The 22,082-nt window shown below is 46.1% G+C and overlaps 1 protein-coding gene across 2 annotated transcripts; it reads left to right on the top strand.

Moving 5' to 3' along the window:
- Window positions 1–6,411: 6,411 nt before the first annotated feature.
- Window positions 6,412–21,659, top strand: LOC309520591 (acyl-coenzyme A thioesterase THEM4-like). 2 transcript variants are annotated; one of them, XM_082202558.1, is made up of 7 exons: window positions 6,412–6,506; window positions 8,844–9,053; window positions 11,983–12,142; window positions 14,064–14,229; window positions 15,687–15,797; window positions 18,790–18,914; window positions 19,498–21,659. In XM_082202558.1, the coding sequence occupies exons 2-7, from the start codon at window positions 8,922–8,924 to the stop codon at window positions 19,554–19,556; spliced, it is 753 nt and encodes a 250-aa protein (XP_082058684.1). In that variant the 5' UTR covers window positions 6,412–6,506; window positions 8,844–8,921; the 3' UTR covers window positions 19,557–21,659. The 2 variants fall into 2 exon arrangements, with proteins under 2 accessions (XP_082058684.1, XP_082058685.1); XM_082202559.1 differs by having other exon boundaries at window positions 6,429–6,481.
- Window positions 21,660–22,082: the final 423 nt, after the last annotated feature.

Consider the following 22,082-nt stretch of genomic DNA (forward strand, 5'->3'; position numbering starts at 1 on the left):
ACAGCAACAATTTGTTGTTGACAAAGGACAGCTGGACATAGAAAGGGCCCCATTACCTTCAGCAACTTATTATAGAGACATCATCAATAAGGGACAGCAGCGGGACATGGCGCTGGGATAAGGGACTGTCCCACCAAATAAGGGACACTTGACAGCTATGGCACACCCCAATTGAGAGGCTAGCAGGATGACACCCCCCCCCCGGGGTTGGGCTGGGATACAGAAATACCGGAGGCATGACTGAGGCAGGACAGTGCATGGTTTGTTGAGGTGGAGCAGTCCAGAAATAGCCCCCTGGAATGAATTCCACTGGCGCAGATGGGATGCTAAGAATTCACAGCTGGGCAAAGAGAAAGGAGGAATTGTCATTGAGTGTGGATGCAGTTTTGCAAGGCCAGCAGATGTTCCAGTATTATTACTCTGCTCAGATGCAGGATTTGCTGGAGGGTCACTTTGTTTGAAGGGATGCGGGTGGCACTGTGGGTTAAACCACAGAGCCTAGGACTTGCCGATCAGAAGGACGGCGGTTCGAATCCCTGCGACAGGGTGAGAGCCTGTTGCTCAGTCCCAGCTCCTGCCAACCTAGCAGTTCAAAAGCACACCAGTGCAAGTAGATAAATAGGTACCGCTCCGGCGGGAAGGTAAACAGCGTTTCCGTGCGCTGCTCTGGTTCGCCAGAAGCGGCTTAGTCCTGCTGGCCACATGACCCGGAAGCTGTACGCCGGCTCCCTCGGCCAGTAAAGCGAGATGAGCGCCGGAACCCCAGAGTCATCAGCAACTGGACTTAACTGTCAGTGGTTCTTTACCCTTTACCTTTAGTCCAACCCCAGAAATGAAGGATGGAGGGGGGGGGACTGTAGTTTCAGAGTTGTTGTTAGGCAGTTCTGAACTGCAGCCCCCGCATAGCTTCAATTCCCAGAGTACCCTGGGATTGATTCTCAGACCCCTCTGGGAATTGTAGCTCTGCGAGGGGAACAGGGGGGTCTCTGAACAATGCCCCAGAGGGGTTTAACAATCTGAGCAGCCGCAAGTTCAGCCCGTCGTCTTCAGATTTCCCGTGTTAACTGGGATCTTCTCCACGGAAGACGAAAATCAGTCTGCCCTTCGTAGGTCTGGCACAAGCGAGCTTCTCTGTTGAATGAGAAACAGCTCCCTGCCTCCTGCTCACTATCACTATCAGACTTTAACCACAAACACACAAACTCCACACTACGGCGGCTGTGAGTCACCCACCACGGTTCCTGTCCCGGGTGTGTGTTTTGCCAAAAATATTTGACGTTGCCAGGGTGATGGGGATGAATTCCTGCCACAGCACCACCAACAGCAGTTGTTGTGTGGGGTTTCTTGTTTTCGCTCGTTTGCTCACAACTGCTTAGCTCACAGTTGCACAGGAAGTGGGTTTGCCTCGCCTGCGGAATTCTGGGTATATGGGCCTCTCCAGAGACGAGGCAATAGATAACTTTTCTTTTTGTAAATCATTTTTATTCTTATTTTATTATGGAGACGACCCTTGCCTTCCAACTCCACACATGGTTCTTTAAGCAAGCAACGCAACCACAGCTTGGAAAATAAGACTTAGGGCTGCAAGGTGCGCACCAGCTCGTGGCCATGTTCCTCCTTATCTACAAATGAGAGAAAGCTACAGTTCCCAGGATCGCATGGGGGCAGGGATGTGGGATTCCATGTGTTTTCAGTGTCGGCTGTGTGAACTCACCCAGAGAACAGGTGACCAAAAAGCAGTAGCAAGGACTCAGCTAGAATTTTCATAAAATATATTTTTAAAAAACATCTCATTGCGGGGGCTTTGCACTATCCAATTCCGGCAGTCAGCCAAGGGGGAGAGAGCCGTTTTCTCTCAGAACAGGATCCGTAATCAAGTTACTTGTTTGGAGAGAAAAAATTGAGGGGAAAGAGACGCCCTTCCTGTACATAAGCCCCTGACTCATTCTTGCCGAACAGCAAACCGCAGAGGCTCGTAAGGGGAATGAAACAGTCACTGTACAACCAGCCTTGTAGTGGGGAAGAGAGAGCTGAGGGAATGGAGGAGAGGACATTGATGACTCAGACTTTGCATCAAATGATGGACAGCAAGACCTGGGAGGGTTTCAGGGCGCACTAGCTAGAGCAGGGTTGCCATTAACGACTCATCTGATCGCCACAGGCGACCAGGAACTCCACAAAGGGCGAGTGGGAGGACTGAGGAAGGAAAGGGACATGTCTCTCCCACCCTCTACACACAGCCATTGCTCAGCTCCATCCCTCGTAACCATTTGTTTATGGCATTAGTACCCCAACATTAGGGACGCGGGGGGCACCACAGAGCCTAGGACTTGCCGATCAGAGGGTCAGTGATTCAAATCCCCGCGACGGAGTGAGCTCCCATTGCTCAGTCCCTGCTCCTGCCAACCTAGCAGTTTGAAAGCACGTCAAAGTGCAAGTAGATAAATAGGTACCACTCCGGCGGGAAGATAAACAGTGTTTCCATGCGCTGCTCTGGTTCGCCAGAAGCGGCTTAGTCCTGCTGGCCACATGACCCAGAAGCTGTACACCGCCTCCCTCGGCCAGTAAAGCGAATGAGCGCCGCAACCCCAGAGTCGGCCACAACTGGGCCTAATGGTCAGGGTTCCCTTTACCTTTTTACCCCACCATTTATTCAAAAACAGCCCCTGCCCTCAAGCTTTCATTCTGAGAAGGCATGGCACACAAGGAAAGAGGAACAGGAGGGAGGAGGGGAAAGCAAGCTCAGGCACAAGCTCCTGCTGTTGCGCTGGAGTTGTCGTAGCTGCCTTTTGGCAGCGTGACGACAGTCCTACAATTTTATCATATAGCAGCGATGCTGTTATCACTGTGAGCCACTTCAAGCTCACAACGCCGTTGCTGCAAAAGTGGAGTGCAAATATTAAATAAGAGGTAATCAAATCAAAATCAAGGGTGAAATTTGCACCCGGTGCCCCACCCACTTGTCCCTTGTGCCTTGCCCGCTGCCGGCAAGTGACCCCCCAAGAAATTTGCCCAGAACAGTCTGAAAAAAGGCTCATGGGAAGGTGGCAAAAAGTCTCTGACAATGCGCAGTGGTGCAGTGGGAGGATGAAGCCTCCGGAGCAATCCTTGGAATGAGAGGTGGAGCAGATGCAGCCTTTAGCATTATCAGCACACCTCATGGACCGAGGCCAGACTGAAGTGGACACTCCCAGGCATGTGAGCTGAATTCCAGTCTAAGGTGGAAGTCAGGCCAGAAATTCTTTAACATGCACATTCCACATGCGCTCAACTCCCCCAGTTCTCTTCTCTACCCAGGATACATTATTTCCCCCAAGCGGCCCCCCAAGAGGATCTGAGTTGATGGTCAGCATTTTCTAGAAGGAAAGGGGAGGTCTCTCGTGGATTGGGAACCAGCCTCGCCTTACAGCGTAACTCAATCAGGCGCACCCACTGGAGAGATTCGGTTTGTTGGTGAGCAGTGCGCCAGCCTGACTACCGAACAGGGGCCTTACCTAAAATACACACCTGGGAGTCATTTTGGACTCACAGCTGTCATGGAGGCGCGGGTCAATTCTGTGTCCAGGGCAGCTGTTTACCAGCTCCATCTGGTATGCAGGCTGAGACCCTCCCTGTCCGCGGACTGTCTGGCCAGAGTGGTGCATGCTCTGGTTATCTCCCGCTTGGACTACTGCAGCCAATTGGAAACTGTGCTTTGGTTTCCGAACGTTTTGGAAGTCGAACAGACTTCCGGAACGGATTCCATTTGACTTCCAATGTACGACTGTATTCCATCATGTCTCCCGTGTTCGAAACTCCCGTTGTTCTAGGCACATTTGACAACAGGGAATTTCATTAGCGCAGTTTCTGAGCTCTGGGTGCAGTACTGCCCCAAAGATTTCAATTCAAAACGGTAGAATGGAAGGAAAGGAGGACCCTTTTTCTGCCTGCCTACTTCCAGCTACTCTCTGAAGACTGGAGATGAGACCCTCCTAAGAATATTAGGGGGGGGGGTGCAGGGGAAGGACTAGACCATGTGAAAAATGAATGTGAAATTTTAGCTGCAGTTCATTCATTTTCAGCTTTGTATTCTTGTTATTTAAAAAGTGTTCATACACATTCTGTTGTTGCACCCATAACCTCGGTTTAAGATGCCCTATAGCTCCTAGATTTCATATCTCAGTTTCTAACACTGCATAACTCCCGCTGCAATCCCTGAAGCACTATAGCCAGACGGGGTTTCTGAGGGACGCAGTGTGGATTTAATGCCAGGGCTGCAGGCAGGATAAGTTGCCAAATGAAGCATTAAGAATATAAAAATATATTTACTGTTACACAGTGTTCTAGTTTTTTTTTGTTGTTGTTGTTCTTTCCCCCACCCGCCAGTACAGTATTTGATCACGTTCCTGTTGCTTAGCAGAGACAGAGTTTTCTTGCCATCCACCCTGAAAATAAAACGTCAGGATCAGAGTTGGCAAAAGCACCATTGTTAGGCTGTCTGGAGTTAGCAGAACAGGCCAGTTTAGCCCAATTGCTCCCCCTTGCGTCTGAAAAAGCAGAGGATTCAGGGCAGGCAAAAGAAAGGACTTGGTCACGCAGCACATAGTTCAGCTGTGGAACTCCCTCCCACAAGAGACAGGGATGGCAACCCAGCATGGACGGCTTTAAAAGAGGAGCAGCCCAATTTAATTTCCATTTCCTTCCACTTTTGAATTTGTATACCCCCTTTCTATATTGCTGTGCACAATGCGGTTTGCATGCCAGCAAAGCAACAAAACACAGCAAGAAGAGAACTTCTTCTAGGGCAGAACCCAATCCGTAGATGTCCTAGAAGTATAGAGTGGGAGGGGACCCCAAAGGCCATCTAGTCCAACCCTCTGCAATGCAGGAGTCTCAGCTAAAGCATTCATGGCAGACGGCCACTAAAAACTCTGCCCAGGATATGATGATAGTTATATTAATCTTGTTGTATCTTAAATTAATATATATATATATATAATTAAAAAATAACAACTCTTGCTTAAAAACCTCCAAGGACGGAGAGGGAGACTGTTCCACTGTCAAAGAGCTCTGACTGTCAGAAAGATTTTCCTGATGTTCAGTCGGAATCTCCAGTGTAACTTGAAGCCTTGAGTTCGAGTCCTACCCCCGGGAGCAGGAGAAAACAAGCTTGCTCCATCTTCTTTTATTATTTCCGCCCAGGGTGGGTAGGGTATAAATTATAAATAATTGTTGTTGTTGTTTAGTCGTTTAGTCGTGTCCGACTCTTCGTGACCCCCTGGGCCAGAGCACGCCAGGCCCTCCTGTCTTCCACTGCCTCCCGCAGTTTGACCAACTCATGCTGGTAGCTTCGAGAACACTGTCCCACCATCTCGTCCTCCATCATCCCGTTCTCCTTGTGCCCTCCGTCTTTCCCAACATCAGGGTCTTTTCCAGGGAGTCTTCTCTTCTCATGAGGTGGCCAAAGTCTTGGAGCCTCAGCTTCAGGATCTGTCCTTCCAGTGAGCACTCAGGGCTGATATCCTTCAGAATGGAGAGGTTGGATCTTCTTGCAGTCCATGGGACTCTCAAGAGTCTCCTCCAGCACCAGAATTCAAAAGCATCCATTCTTTGGCGATCAGCCTTCTTTATGGTTCAGCTCTCACTTCCATACATCATGACTGGGAAAACCAGAGCTTGAACTATATGGACCTTTGTTGGCAAAGACAACAGGAATATAAATAATAGAATTCTTATTTATTTATTTTTTATTATTATTATTATTATTAATAATAATAATATATTCTCAAAGGCATTTATTATTATTATTAATAATAATACTTATTATTACTTATTATTATTATTCTATCTGAAGGTGCCTCTCCTATCTCCTCTCAGTCTCCTCTTCTCCAGGTTAAACACCCCCAGGCGCTTCAACCGTTCCTCATCAGGCTTGGTTTCCAGAACCTTTGATCATCCGGGTCTCCCTCCTCCGCCCAATGAAAACTAAGAATGTCTCAGAAATTAGCATAAAAGACATATGATCCGGCGCTCCAATCAGCACCAGGTATCAGATGGAAGGGCGGGCAAAGCGGAGCAACCGCTCATTTCGAAGCCTCGGAGGGAAAGATGGGAGGCGCCTTATTGGCTTTTGCAAGTTGATTGACAGGACGCAGAGCCAATGAAGGATTGCGCGTAGCGTCAGTCGCCAATAGACATCCAACCTATAGCTTTCTCTCTCTCTCCCGGGCGCCTCTCTCCACGTTGTCATAGCGACGGGCGGCCGAGCGGGAATCGCGCGAGCTTCTCGCGCATGCGCAGCGCCGCAAAGCGTGACGCCGCCTCGCAGCGGCCTCGGCTTGGATTCCTCTCGCGCGGAGAAAGAGCGAGAGGAGTGAATGGGCGCATGCGCAGAAGCAGAGCCAGGCTTCCTCTCCGCCCACCCTCGGGAGGGGGGGACGGGCGGAAGTGACGTTAACGGAAGTCAGATGCCGGCTCCTGATATTGACTGAGGCAGAAGAAGGTGAGAGCGGAGGAGGAGGGAAGAGGTAATTTTATTTATTTCTTTTTTTGGGGGGGGGGATATGGGTCAAAAGTCAGAGGAGGGGAAATGAATATTCATGACTTAATGTTTACCAAATTATATGTTTTATTTTTTATTTTATTTTATTTGCTTTTATGAACTTATATTCCCCCCCCCCTTTGGTTTTATGTTTTGTTTTATTTTTTATTTTTTAATTATTAATTATTTTATTTATTATTTATTTTATTTTATTATTTTGTTAGTTATTTTTTTTTCTTTGCTTTTATGAACTTATATTTTTTCCCCCCTTTGGTTTTATGAACTTATATGTTTTATTTTATTATTTAGTTTTCTTTGGTTTTATGAACTTACATGTTTTATTTTTTATTTTAATTTTATTTTCGTTGGTTTTATGAATGCTTTATTGGTTGCAAACTGCATAACAGAAATAATCAATAAATGTTAAAGACAAAATAAAGATAAGCATCCTTAAGCGATACTTGGTTTGTACATCATTTTGGAATTAAGTATAACATGACCTCCCATCTTCCCATTATGTTCCCGAATTGAATTCCTTTACTGCACACTTATCTCACTTTTTCCCCTCCGTGTTATTTAACTTGCTTTAAATCTTGTAAGATGATCCTATTTGCACACAGAGGTTCAGTCAAAACCTGCCAACGGATTGATATATTTTTACATCTGTAACGTCTCGTAACCTTGCTAATAGTCTCACTAGTTCAGCGTACTCTCTTAATTTATTTTGCCAGTCTGATTTGTATGGAGTATCCTCTCCCTTCCAACCTTTTACGATTAGAATTCTGGCAGCAACTGTAGCATACATAAAACTCTCCTGAGCTTTTTTGGAATTATATGTTATATATGTTTTTATGGTGATATATGGATTTAATTAAGGGACGCTGGTGGTGCTGTGGTCTTAACCACTGAGCCTCTTAGGCTTGCCGATCAGAAGTTTGGCGGTTCCATTCCCTGCGACAGAGTGAGCTCCCGTTGCTCGGTCCCTGCTCCTGCCAACCTAGCAGTCTGAAAGCACATCAAGTGCAAGTAGATAAATAGGTACCACTCCAGCGGGAAGGTAAACGGCGTTTCCTTGCGCTGCTCTGGTTCACCAGAAGCGGCTTAGTCATGCTGGCCACATGACCCGCAAAAACTGTCTGAGGACAAACATCGGCTCCCTTGGCCTGTAAAGCAAGATGAGCGCCGCAACCCCAGAGCCGTCCGCGACTGGACCTAATGGTCAGGGGTCCCTTTACCTTTACCTTTCTATGGATTTAATTGAAGCATCAAATGGCGCCTGCTGTGATGACGTTTGTGACTTATTTGTATTAAGGTTCCTAAACCGATCTTATTAAAAGCAGTGCCATGAGGACTGGGATCTTAAGTCCTTTCAAAAATCCTCCAGGAGGGGCTCCGTGGTGGCAGAGCAGCCAGAAAGGCCCATGGCTTAGTCCCTGGCAGATCCTCCAGGAAGGGCTGGGAGAGGCCCTGCCGCTCTCAAACCTGGAGGAGCAGCTGCCAGATAGTGTAGGCAGCGCTGACCCAGATGCATAAATGGTCCGACTCAGGATGAGGCAAGCTTCTCATTTATTTCCTGGCAGTTAGTAAAAATTGCCGGGTGGGGACCTGTGTTAGTGGGGAATGTAACTATGAGCAAGTTTTTGCTCCTTGCTTGCAATGCTTTGCCACCCAACGAAGCTGACTAAGTTCCAGGGTGGGCAGAAAGAAGGACTTCGTCTCATGGCATGTAGTTAAAGTTGGAATCTGCTCCCACTGCAGACAGTGATGGCCACCCACTTGGATGGCTTCCAAAGAGGACAGGGCAAACTCTTAATTTCAATTTGAATTAGCCTGATCCTCTATTCCCTTTTCCCTTTCCTCTTCTATGAAGAAACCCTTTCTGGGACCCCACATTTAAATTCTTCCCTGGTCTCCTTGCTGGCCCTAGTAGGACCAACTTGGTGATCATTTGATGTCTACTGACTGGTTTTGTTTTCTTTTGTTTTTCCCAAAACGACCCCTGAATTTTTGAATTTTATTGATATTGATGCTGCATTTTATGTTGTGTTTTGTGCTGTTCTTAAGTCGCATTTTGATCAATGTTTTATATTTGCTGTTGGCTGCCCTGAGCCTGGTTTTTAAACCGGGAAGGGTGGGGTATAAATAAAAAATTATTATTATTATTATTATTATTATTATTATTATTATGAGGGTGAGACTGCCAAGTCCTCTGCTCTCTCTCCCTACTCAGAAGCCAGCATCCCTCCAGAGGCCGGAGGCCGGGAGAACCTGCGAGGTTGCATTTCTCTTGCCAAACTGTGACTGGGCCAATCTCCCTTTGCAGGTGTTGTCCCTTCCGGCCGCATTTTGATCAGCAAGAAGAGCGACTGGAGCTTATCCCTGAGACACGTACAAGTCGGTCATGCTGAGGAGCTTCGCCCGGCTGGCTAAGGGGCTGGCTCGCTGGGGGGGCCCCAGATGTGGTCCCCCAGGACCAGAAGCAGCGTCTCGAGGAGTCTTGCCTTCTTCCCAGATGCCGTTGTGGAAAGCCGCAGTGAGTATAGGATCATAGAGCTGTAGATTCGGAAGGGAACCCAAGGGTCATTCAGTCCAACCCTCTGCAGTCACAGCGTACATGAGGTGGACGTTCTTTGTGGTTCTGGGACAGTGATGTTTCAAGCCATCATCTAAACGAGATCCACCAAATGAGGTCAAATTTGGGATTATTTCGATGACGGCTTAAAGCTTCCTTCCAGTAGCACCTTAAAGACCAACTAAGTTAGTTCTTGGTATGAGCTTTCGTGTGCATGCACACTTCTTCAGATACACACATGCACACGAAAGCTCATACCAAGAACTAACTTAGTTGGTCTTTAAGGTGCTACTGGAAGGAATTTTTTTTATTTTGACTATGGCAGACCAACACGGCTACCTATCTGTGGCTTAAAGCTTGACCTTTTGCCTGTGCTTTTGGGCACAGAGACTGCTGCCCAGTTGTTTTTATTGGTTTTCTTTTAAATCTGATTTTTATGATTTTATTGATACTACTCCCCTACCCTGCAATGTCACCTAACATCTTTCTCTGGTTCTGAGGAGGAGCACTTTTTATCTGTCACAAACATACCACCCTTTATGCTCTTGTCACACAACCTGACTGTGCTAATAGCACTGTGGTGGTAGCAGGATAGGTGCTCGGACTCGCTAAGTGCAGATTTCAACAGCTCAGGGCTGTGTACACAACCTCCTCTTAAAGCTCGCATCTTCCCTTGACAACATATTAGGGACTGTAATTTGCCCATCACAGAATTACCATTTCCTGCCCCATCAACAAACTGCAGTTTCCTGCGTTCTTTGGGGCAAGTCAGGTGCTTTGAACGTATGGTGTGTCTTCAGACACGGTATCAGTTTTGAGCACCAGCGAGACCAGTTTCACAGAAAACAGAAGTTAATTAAGGGAGCTGAAGTTTTGCCTGTTCTTTCGTAGCTTTCATGTTCCCTGACTTTTGGGAGTGTTAAATGGGGCTGGCAGGAATTCAGCAACATCTGTAGAGCCAAAGATTCCCCACCCCTGTTGTAAATAAAGAGATTGCGCTCTTGTGCAAGATGGGTGCTGTATCGAGTGTGAAGCCCATGTCATGTTATTGCGCATGGATGTGACTATAAGAGTAATTTAAAGGTAAAGGGACCCCTGACCATTAGGTCCAGTCGTGGCTGACTCTGGGGTTGCGGAGCTCATCTCGCTTTACTGGCCGAGGGAGCCGGCGTACAGCTTCCAGGTCATGTGGCCAGCATGACTAAGCCGCTTCTGGCGAACCAGAGCAGTGTATGGAAATGCCATTTACCTTCCCGCCGGAGTGGTACCTATTTATCTACTTGCACTTTGACGTGCTTTCGAACTGCTAGGTTGGCAGGAGCAGGGACCAAGCAATGGGAGCTCACCCCGTCGTGGGAATTTGAACCACAGACCTTCTGATGGGCAAGTCCTAGGCTCTGTGGTTTAACCCACAGCTAAAAACATTATTGTTTAGACCAGGGTTTCCCAAACTTGGGTCTCCAGCTGTTTTGGGGCTACTATTCCCATCATCCCTGGCTGCTGGTCCTGCTAGCTAGGGATGATGGGAGCTGTAGTCCAGCTACAGCTGGAGACCAAAGTTTGAGAAACCCCGGTCTATCCAAATGCTTATCACGTTGAGGCAATTTAAATCTGTTTTAGTATTTTAATTTTTGCGTCTTTTTAGAGTATGGCTGTTATTTTTTTCTTGATTTTCTTGTTTTATCTTTGAGGTATTTTTTTACAATCAAGTGGAGTATAATTTTTATGAAATAAATAATTACCACTGAAACTGGCTCGGAGCCAGCTGGGGCAGAGTGTCATCTTAGCTGTCTGCCCATTGCGTCAGAAAGCAGAAAGCAGCCTCCAGCTTTTGGTAGTGATTCACACCCAGGTCTACCCCACCCATACAGCAATCATGTAACACCTGGGTAGACAAACTAAGGTCTGGAGGCCGGATCCGGCCCAATCGCCTTCTAAATCCCGCCTGCAGACGGTCCAGGAATCAGCGTGTTTTTACATGAGTAGAATGTGTCCTTTTATTTAAAATGCATCTCTGGGTTATTTGTGGGGCATAAGAATTTGTTCATTCCCGCCCCCCCCCCCAAAAAAAATAGTCCGGCCCCCCACAAGGTCTGAGGGACAGTGGACCAGCCCCCTGCTGAAAAGGATTGCTGACCCCTGATGGAACATCATGATTTTACTGTGTACTATTATATTCCAATTATGTAATGTTACTTTATTTGATTTAAGTTACTCCAATTTAAAGTTATGTTTTAGGTGTGTGTTCTTCGTTGTATACTTTGTTGCTGTAAACCGCCTTGTGAATAGTAATACAGAAAGGTGGTAGACAAATTAAAAATGAAATTAAATCAGCTGTCAAATCATTTCCATCTGCCCCCCTACTTTCCATGACTTTCCTAGGGTTAGACTCATGAGGTGTATGTACATTCATATATATACATTCGTGTGTGTGTGTGTGTGTGTGTGTATGAATTCAAAGGAGGATTGAACAGGAATTCATGGGAAAAACTTTGATAAATGTTTTGGTGGTGGTGTTGCTTTCTCATGCTTATGTGACCCCCCCCCCCTTTTGGCCTCTGCCCACGCCCCGCCCCCCCAGAACCTGGGCCCTGGAAGATTCAAAGAGTTTGAATGCATCCCTCAAGCTGAAATTGGTTCCCTACCCCTAGACTGAATGCATTCAGCAGCTGGTGATAGTGTCAGGGGCAAAAACTGGAGCTGGGCCTATACCTAGGAGCTTTGAAGGGTGGGAGAGCAGAGCAGGATGGGAAGAAAGCTGTGTGAGTCACTGGTGGAAAATGCAGTAAGTCACAGGTGATGTGTTTGCTGTGCTATAACCTGGATCCTTATCCCCTCTTTTCTACGCACCTTCACTTCCCTGGCCTACATACATTCCCTTTCTTTACAGGCACTATTCCATGAGTCTGAGCATGCAAAGGACTATTCCATCCCCAACGCCAGCTGGACTCCAGAGATGGTGAATCAGTTCAACAGATTCATGGCGATGGCGAAAGACGGAACGTGGAAAAGGCTGCCTTCTTATAGGAATGTTGCAGATCACGTTCCAGGCAAGGACCTCTTTTTCATTCCTTTCTCTCTCTCCTTGCTAAAACCTTTGCCACCAGCCCCTGTTTCATCTGGAATATCAGGGATGGCAAACTGGTAGTTCTCTGCATGTTCTTTGATTCCAACTCCAATTGTTCTCGTTCTGTTCTGCCCAATGTCAGATTTGGGCTTCTAGTATCTCCTTTCCCTTGGGATCACCCTCCTCTTAAATACGATTATACAGGCGCCCACTGAAGACCTTCCGTTTCCAAGAAGCCATTTAAGTACAGTGGTACCTCGGGTTAAGTACTTCATTCATTCCGGAGGTCTGTTCTTAACCTGAAGCACCACTTTAGCTAATAGGGCCTCCTGCTGCTGCCACGCCGCCAGAGCATGATTTCTGTTCTCATCCTGAAGCAAAGTTCTTAATCCAAGGTACTATTTCTGGGTTAGCGGAATCTGTAACTTTAAAACAACATAAAATACAACATAAAATGCAGCATCAATATCAATAAAATTCAAAAATTCAGGAATCATTTTGGGGGAGGGACCCCAGTCAGTAGACATCAAATGATCACCAGGGCTAACTGGCTAAGTTGGTCCTTCTAGGGCCAGCAAGTAACCAGGGAAGAATTTAAATGTGGGGTCCCAGAAAGGGTTTCTTCATGGTAGAGGAAAGGGAAAAGGGGATAGAGGATCAGGCTAATTCAAATTGAAGGCCAGGCAGAATAGATCTGTCTTGCAGGCCCTAGGATCCTATGATGTAAGTAATGGGCCCCCAATGATTAGGTAAAGGTAAAGGTACCCTGCCCGTACGGGCCAGTCGTGTCCGACTCTAGGGTTGTGCGCTCATCTCACTTAAGAGGCCGGGAGCCAGCGCTGTCCGAAGACACTTTCGGGTCACATGGCCAGCGTGACGAAGCTGCTGTGGCGAACCAGCACCAGCGCAGCACACGGAAACGCCGTTTACCTTCCCGCTATAAAGTGATACCTATTTATCTGCTTGCACTTAGGGGTGCTTTCGAACTGCTAGGTGGGCAGGAGCTGGGACCGAAAGACGGGAGCTCACCCCACCGCGGGGATTCGAGCCGCCGACCATGCGATCGGCAAGCCCTAGGCGCTGAGGTTTTACCCACAGCGCCACTCGCGTCCCTTTTGAATCATTTTGAGTTAGAGCTTAATAATTATTTCACTATTACTACACTTCTTCTTAATTGTAGTTCGGTTCAACAATTACTTTGATGAAATACATATTTTGTTATGTCCAAATGGCTTTAGATACCAGGTAAAGGGATCCCTGACCATTAGGTCCAGTCGTGGACGACTCTGGGGTTGCAGTGCTCATCTCGCTTTATTGACTGAGGGAGCCGGCGTACAGCTTTTGGGTCATGTGGCCAGCAGGACTAAGCCGCTTCTGGCGAACCAGAGCAGCGCACAGAAACGCCATTTACCTTCCCGCCGGAGCGGTACCTATTTATCTGCTTGCACTTTGACGTGCTTTTGAACTGCTAGGTTGGCAGGAGCTGGACTGAGCAAAGGGAGCTCACCCCGTCGTGGGGATTCGAACCGCCGACCTTCTGATCGGCAAGTCCTAGTCTCTGTGGTTTAACCCACAGTGCCACCTGCGTCCCTTAGATACCTATTAGGTCCATAAATTACCATATAGCGTACATTCAACACAAAAAACAGCGACCATTTGTTGTTGACATAGGACAGCTGGACGTATAAAGGGCCCCATTGCCTTCAGGAGCTGAGGGCCTCATCCAACCTCAATCCGGCCCTGCCTAGGTGTTCTTTCCCTGCCCCACATGCCAGCCCTCTCGCTCCTCCAGAAGTGACTGTTAGATTATCCATGGACCCCTCTGGTTCAGCGGTGCTGTTACTACATGCAGGTGCGTCCATAATAAGACCATGCTCATTCACGACTTGATGCTGCTCCCACAGTAAGGATGAGGCAAGGGAACGAGCTAAAGGACAGAGCCAGCCGTCTCTTCCTCAGGAACCTCGACGAGGAAGGCGTGGGCTTCGAATACGCGATGTTTCTCAACCCATCGGAGAAAAGGATGGTGTCCATGTTCCAGCTTGGTCCCTATCTCGAGGGGCCTCCAGGGTAAGGACTGAACCAGAACCGTGAACCGTTTTCTAAACCATGGGCCCTTGGAGGTGTTTGAGTGAGTTTGGTGGGCACCATCCACCTGGCCATTTTTCTGTGCCCTTCCCTGGATCAGCGCTCCCAGTAGAGAAATTGCACATGTATACGCCTCACTTTTCCAAGGGATGTGGGTAAAAGCAGGTTCCAGTGGAATTACCGCATTTTTCGCTCTATAGGACACACCTTGTTTTAGAGGGGGAGAACAAGGAAAAAAAATTTCTCCCCCTCTCTGCTCAGCGCCCCTTCAGCGAAGTGGCAGGAGAAACGGAAGGGGCTCCATTTCTCCTTCTTCGCTGAAGGGGTGCTGCGCAGCTCTCCCTCTCTGCTGAAGCCAGCAGAGTCTTGCTCTCCCGGCTTCAGCAAAAGGAACCCAAAGCCTTTGGAGCGCAGTGCGAGGTCCCGCTGCGCTCCGGAGGCTTCAGGTTCCTTTCACTGAAGCCAGGAGAGTCTATCCCTGAAGCATGGGGAGCGAGAGGGGTCCGTGCGCACCGACCCCTCTCGCTCTCCAGGCTTCAGCGAAAGCAACGCGTAGCCTCCGGAGCGCGGAGGGAGCGCTCCCTCTGTGCTTTGGAGGCTTCACGTTGCTTTCGCTGAAGCCAAGGAGCCTGCATTCGCTCCATAGGATGCACACACATTTCCCCTTAATTTTTGGAGGGGAAAAAGTGTGTCCTATAGAGTGAAAAATACAGTAATTTGAGCCTGCAGATGTTCAAGGAGAGGGCCTTCCTAAGTTGTGGAACTTCCTCGCCACGGAGGTGCAGCTGGAACCCTCATTACACTGCTTTTGGCAAATTCTGAAGACCCACCTCTCAAACCTGGCCTTTGACACCTGAGACTTGTGTTTTCAGGGACCACCACCCTATTCCTTTTTTATTTTTTTATTTCCAAAACAAACAAAAAAAGAAAATTTACAAACATCAAATTCAGCATCCATATTTGTTTCCTAACATAAACCTGTTACATGGTTAGCTAAATCAAATATACCTAATTACTCTAAACTTCTCTTTGCTGTATACAAATACATCGCAATTAGAAATTATATATTAAAACTTTTATTTATATTGCTCACCTTCCTATTCTTGTGATCTGTTTTAAATGGTTTGAATCTTGAATCTTGCATTGTTGCAACCATGTTCTGGGACCTGTTGCTTAAGGGTGGGTTAAAAATTCAGTAATAATTATTCCAACGATAATGGCAATATCGTTTCTCCTGTAACAGTGGGCAAATGTAGTGCCTCTTTAAACAGGCAGTCCAGGAGTACCTGGTATCCACTCCTGCTTTGGGACCTCGTGTCTCCCTGAATCCATGCTCTCCTGCCTCCATAGCCATGGAAGTCATCTTTGCACATCATCTTCTTTGTTTCCACAAAGTTTGTGTGGTTTTTATTTTTTAAATTAACTTTTGGTTTTTACAGGTTTGTACACGGCGGCTGCATCGCCACCATCCTGGACAGCGTCCTTGGCACATGTGCCATCTTCGTTGCTGGCAGGGTGTTGACCGCAAACCTCACCATAAACTACAAGAGGTGAGCAAACCTGCCTTTGTAAAACTAAGAACTTAGGAAATTGGCGCATGATCGGCATAGGTCATGGGTTTGATTTTAAGCACTCTGCAAATCTTTCAACACATTTGGCAAAGCAAGAGTCCATTCAGTAATAAGAATTCTTTTTTTTTAATATAAATTTTTATTAGTATTTTTAACATGTCATTTCCAACAGTAATTAAACATACTTTTACATCTTATTCAAATTTTTGACTTCCATCAATCCTGTCTGAAAATTTTCCAATCTAATCTCTCAGTATGCATTTCTTATTTTCCCTATTACATTCCAAACTCATAACCAATATCTCTATCTTTTTATACTTTGTAACACTTCTTATATTTCTCCTTACAAAATTTCTTGTAATCCTACTAGCGTAATTTGTTGATTACAGTTGCTCTACAAATAGTTCGTATACTTCTTCCAATCTTCTGTGAATCTCTGGTCCCGCAGGTTTCGAATCCTTCCTGTCATTTTGTCCAATTCTGCATAGTCCATTAATTTCGTCTGCCATTCTTCTTTCGTCGGAATTTCTTCTTGTTTCCATTTCTGGGCTAATAATACTCTTGCCGCAGTTGTTGCCTATAAAAACAATTTAGCCATTCAGTACAGTGGTGCCTCGCAAGACGAAAAGAATCCGTTCTGTGATTCTCTTTGTCTAGCGGTTTTTTTGTCTTGCGAAGCAAGCCCATTGAAGGATTAGCGGATTAGCGCTATTAGCGGCTTTTAGAGGCTTTTAGCGGCTTATCTGCTGATCAGATCAGCTGATAAGCGGCTTAGCCCTATTAGCTGCTTTTAGCGGCTTATCTGCTGATCGGAACAGCTGATAAGCGGCTTAGCGGCTTAGAAAAAGGGGGGGAAGGGGAAAAAAACAGCAGGAACTCGCAAGACATTGTCGTCTTGCGAAGCAAGCCCATAGGAGATTCGTTTTGCGAAGCACCTCCAAAACGGAAAACTCTTTCGTCTAGCGGGTTTTCCGTCTTGCGAGGCATTCGTCTTGCGGGGCACCACTGTAATAAGAATTCAGGACATTTGAATAGAACACATACTCTCCTAGGTTCTTATTTAAATTTCTCCAAGGGTCTGTCTGGTTTAAAGTTGACTCCGCTACAAAACATACTAGCAACAGTACAGAAGTCAGCCTATGCTATTCTGAAGTTTTTCTATTCTGAAGGTGGCAGGCTGGTAATTCCAGCCCTAAAAGTCTAACAAGGGGAAGCAGTAGCTCAAAAGCAGTATGGTATTGAGATCTGGGGGATAAATCACAACAACCGAGAGGTCCAGAGGGTGGCAACACAAGAACGGGGCCTTCTTTGCAGTGGCTCCCCTTCTGCGGGATGCTCTCCCCAGGGAAGTTCACCTGACGCCTTCATTATACACCTTTCGTCACCAGGCAAAAACATTCCTTTTTAACCAGGCCTTTGGTTGATTTCATTGACACCCTATGCCCTTTTAAAATGTGGGGTTTTTTTTGGGAGAGGGGTTATTGGGTTGTTGCTTTTATTTTGATTATGTATTTTGAGGTTTTATATTTTGATTTTGTTCTGTGAACTGCCCTGAGGCCTCTGGGTATAGGTTGGTATATAATTTCAATAAATAATAACAACCCGAAAGACCTGGAAGTCTGCCAGAATAAGTTCCTAGGGTGTCTACTGGCAGTACCTCCACATACCCCATCTGCTTTCCTTAGGACAGAGACAGGCATGGTGTCTGTAAAAGCTAGGATGGAGATGGATGCTCTTTCGTACTATAAAAGGGTCCTGGATATCATAGAATCATAGAATCCTAGAGTTGGAAGAGACCACAAGGGCCATCGAGTCCAACCCCCTGCCAAGCAGGAAACACCATCAGAGCACTCCTGACATATGGTTGTCAAGCCTCTGCTTAAAGACCTCCAAAGAAGGAGACTCCACCACACTCCTTGGCAGCAAATTCCACTGTCAAACAGCTCTTACTGTCAGGAAGTTCTTCCTAATGTTTAGGTGGAATCTTCTTTCTTGTAGTTTGGATCCATTGCTCCGTGTCCGCTTCTCTGGAGCAGCAGAAAACAACCTTTCTCCCTCCTCTATGTGACATCCTTTTATATATTATATGCCAGAGGACTGTTTGCCTAGACTCTGCCTGGAGAAACAGTGGAAGAAGAGTGGTTGGGCCAGGCTAGTACAAGACATACTAGCCTCAAAAAACCTGACAACAGACGTTTTTGTATTCTTTGGAGTTAAAAGACTGCTCAGGGATTGGATCTATAAGAAGGATAACGGGCAAGACTTATCTTTAATCTGTATCTCAAAATTCCCCCATTGGTACCATTTGCTGAAATCTAACCGCACCAGAGCCCAGTATTTGCAGACACTTACCTTTGCCTTCCTGAGAACTGCTTTTACAGCTCTCCGCTTTCAAACAATGCCCACGTCAGTCTTAGATGGAAGATACAGGAAAGTTTCCAAGGCATTAAGTTTCTGTATTTGTGGGGCAGGTGAAGTAAAAGTCCTTCCCCATTACATACTCCATTGCCAGCTCCATCAAAACCCTAGAGATTTGTTTGAACAGATGTTGGCACCGCTACAGGGACAGAACCCTGGATTGAAAATACTGTACGTTGACTATTATCTGACTGCGCTTGTCACATATAAAACAGACTTATTTGCAAAAGCCGCTAAAAGTATTTGTGCTAGTCGCATAAAAGACAGTGCTGTAGACTGTGCAGAGGACTCATTAATTGGATTTATTGTAAATGGTTGGTTATTTCTGGATCTTCCTTAATAGGTTTTATTGGAGTTTCTCATTTTGTATCTGGATCTGTAATGGCATTTAGTCAAACACAATAAATGACTGATTGATTAAAAGTTGAGAGGTTTTTTAAAATCCCAGTCTGTTTTGGCTGTGGATTTGAATTTTAATAGATATATAATGGTTTTTTATGTGTTTTTATTGTTGTTAACCATTTTGGGATAAAATAACATCTTCCCCCATTAGTCCTATCCCGCTGGGCTCCGTAGTCTTGGTGGAGAGCAAGCTGGACCGGATAGAGGGCCGGAAGGTGTTTGTCACTGGGCATGTGCAGAGTGTCGATGGGCAGACGGTTCACACAGAGGCCACAGGTAATGGCTTGGTTCTTGCTATCGTTTGCTGCTGTCATTGGTGCTACGTCAAAGCTTTCACACAGCATTTTATTTTATTTTATTTTTATTTATTTATTATTAATGTTGCAATACATATATGAAATCTTTACATAATAATACATATACAGTATATTCGTAAATTCACATTTTCACATTTCATTATGTACCAACATTTATCCATTTCTTATTTCTTGCCCTGTGTCTTCCCTCCACCCATGCGTGACTTCCTTGTTATTATTTTGTAACTTTATTATTGAGGTGGTATTCTTGTATCTTAATAATTAAACATTCAGTCTTATATATCTGCTTAGCTTAGCTTAGCTTAGCTTAACTTTGTGAAATCAGTCTATACAGATCAATAAATCCTTGTTGGAGCATCTTTTGGTCATGTATTCTTCTACACATTTCCATTCCTGTTTGAGATTTTGATTAGATTGCATTCTAACTGTTGCCGTCATTTTTGCTAATTCAGCCATTTCAAAAAAAAAAATGCTGCCAATCTTTTCATGTTGGTACTTGCACAGCATTTTATTTTATTTCCCCCCTCCTGTTTCTGTTTTAGCTCTCTTCATCCAGTTCCAGTTAAAGGACTCCATTCAGCAGCAAGCCTCTTCCAAATAGCCCGCCAGAGGAAGTCCAGTCTTTTCCCCCGGAAGCTGGTCATCTTGAACAGGTCCAGTCCAATGCCTAGCCTTAAGCACTTGAGCCCGGGGGGACCGACCTCTGCAAAAGCGTTTTGGCTCCCTCCTGAACCAACTCTGCGCACTTTGGCAAGCGTGCATTTCCTCTTCCCACGTTTGACTGCAAAGTGCGTCCTGTCTTCATGGCCAGTATCTCCTCAACGTATCCCGAGGGCTGTTCCTGTTAAACAGAGCTCTCAGAGCTGAACCGTGGCAGCTCTTTCATATACCGTTCTCCGCGACGCAGTATTGAACTTTGAAGCAGTGTTTTCCAGCCTTTGCCAAGCTAAGCTCGCCTGCTATCAACAATGGGTTTCCACTTCCTCTCTTGTTCACCTGTCTGCCACCAACCCTCCTCAGTTTGTCCAGAAAACACACCGCCTCTTTCAGGAAGGAACCTTGCCTCTCTACCTTTTGAGGAAATCATCATCCTCAAACCTTTTATTGGCATCACATACAACATCCAAAACAAATCAGTACGGAATTACCACTTCCCCAGTGGCACAAAACATTTGCTGAAAGAAAGGGGGCAGAGCAGTCTATCGTCACATCTCTTGGTCTCCAGGGAGATCAGACCTCTGCATTTCGACGACCAAAAACCAAATAGAGATATTTAGCCGCTAACTTGGTGAGCTCCTGATCATTCCCCAGTAATAGAAAATGTATGACCTCCGACTCTGGTTTCCATTTGGGGATACAGAGTTGATCTAGAAATTGCTGGCAGAGATCAGCATATAGTTTACAATTGAGAACCCTATGTGTGAGGGTTTCCACCAGGTAGTCTTCACATGAGCAAGTTCTTTCTCCTTCCAGCCTGCCTGAGAACCTTCCTTTTGGGGAAATGCTACAATCCTAGAAACTGGTTCCTGGGAAATCTGGATCTTTTCTACATTCAAGGCGGCTGTTTCTTCCGGAGAAAACGATTTACGCCAAACAGTGTTGTCATTGCTACTTAAGCAGACTCTTGCCACTTCTAGGGTGCATAGGGGTTTTTTTTGTATGAAGGGCAAGTTAATATATATATATATATATATATTATATAATAAGCAGAGTAATATATTTGCAGGGAGGGGGGGATGCGTGTGCCTAACTTAACTCATAGCACCATGGAAAGTATTTTCTGTAAAACAGCTTATCCAGCAAGCTCAGGGCAACCTCTCACTATGCCTTCCGTAGCAGACCTTGCCTTTCTTCAAACCCCCGCTGATCAGCTCCACTTGTACCCATGTGCTGTTCTGGTCACTTAGCAGGCGGTATTGGTGGGAAAACCTGGCCAGATATGTCCCATTTTTGAACCGGAGTAAGCAGAGGTGTTCTCTGGAGTCCAGACATGTAGGGTGGTATCCCACCATTAGCCCTACCCAAGGTAGGCCCATTGAACTCAATGGATGTGGCCAACACAGGTCTATTAATTTCAGTGGGCCTGCTCTGAGTAAAACTTGGTTGAGTGCAATCCATGCTTACCTTTACATCAGAGGTGTTGGCGCCCTACAAGAAGAGGATCATTGCCTGCTATTCTCTCCCTCTCTCTCTCTCTCTCTCTCACACACACACACAGAGATAGATAATCTTAGCTGGTAGAAAGCAAACGGTCTTCATACAAATCAAGGCTCAATACAAATCATAAAAATCTGTAGTGTCAACACACCCATCTTTCATAATAGCATTTTACTGGAAATTGCTGGGTCGTACATGCTGTGTGTGTTTTCGTGTAGTGCCGTGTTTTCCCAAAGAGGCATATTCTCTGCCCTACCCTTTTAGTTCCACGAATACTCAAACTGAACTGATGGCTTCCAGAAATCACAGCAGCTGTGCACTGTGCACTTTTTATGTGTCTGGGCTGAGCGTCACGCATACAAACCCTCGGCCGGTCTTCAGCTGGTGAACACATGTTCAGAGCTTCCCTTTGAGCCTGTTGATACAAACAAAAAGTGCCTATAAAGCTTCCATGTAAGCTGATATTTCATATCGAAGCTTCTTCCTCTTAAGTTTTTGAGGGGTGCAGCCAAGGGAACTCTTCTATTGGCCTTCTAATAAGGCAGGGGGGGGCACCATCCCTAGCTATTGCCTATATTTGCTGGGGCTGATGGAAGTTGTGGTTCAGCAACATCTGTAGGACCAAAGCTTCCCCACTGCTGATATAAAGGGGACCTGTGCTGCTTCTCCCAATCCCTCCCAATAAACCTTAAGAGCTTGTGCAGATCAAATATATTTAAGCTCCCACCAGGGTGTTTGGTGGGGCCTGATTCTTCCATAGCAGTCTAGCAGTGGTGGAAATGCATGAGTGTTTTTTTACCATTTAAGTATGCCATAAGTCAAGTGCTTCAATGCATTAGGGACATAGAGCTGCAATGTCACATGGGCAAAATGGATAAACATGCCACAATTAGAGACTTTGGAAGAGGGTTCTCACCCGCAAATTATCTGGCTGATTTACAAATATCTAAGTACAGACACTCCTTTACCC

The sequence above is a fragment of the Podarcis vaucheri genome (assembly GCF_965113315.1).
Source record: "Podarcis vaucheri genome assembly, chromosome: 16".
In the NCBI taxonomy this organism is placed as follows: Eukaryota; Metazoa; Chordata; class Lepidosauria; order Squamata; family Lacertidae; genus Podarcis; species Podarcis vaucheri.

Excerpts from the sequence above, each read along its gene's own strand:
- LOC309520591 (XM_082202558.1), top strand. The coding sequence starts at position 8,922 with ATGCTGAGGAGCTTCGCCCGGCTGGCTAAGGGGCTGGCTCGCTGGGGG. Across the intron at positions 9,054-11,982 it reads TGCCGTTGTGGAAAGCCGCA|GCACTATTCCATGAGTCTGA; the intron begins GTGAGTATAGGA and ends CTTTCTTTACAG. Across the intron at positions 14,230-15,686 it reads TATCTCGAGGGGCCTCCAGG|GTTTGTACACGGCGGCTGCA; the intron begins GTAAGGACTGAA and ends TGGTTTTTACAG.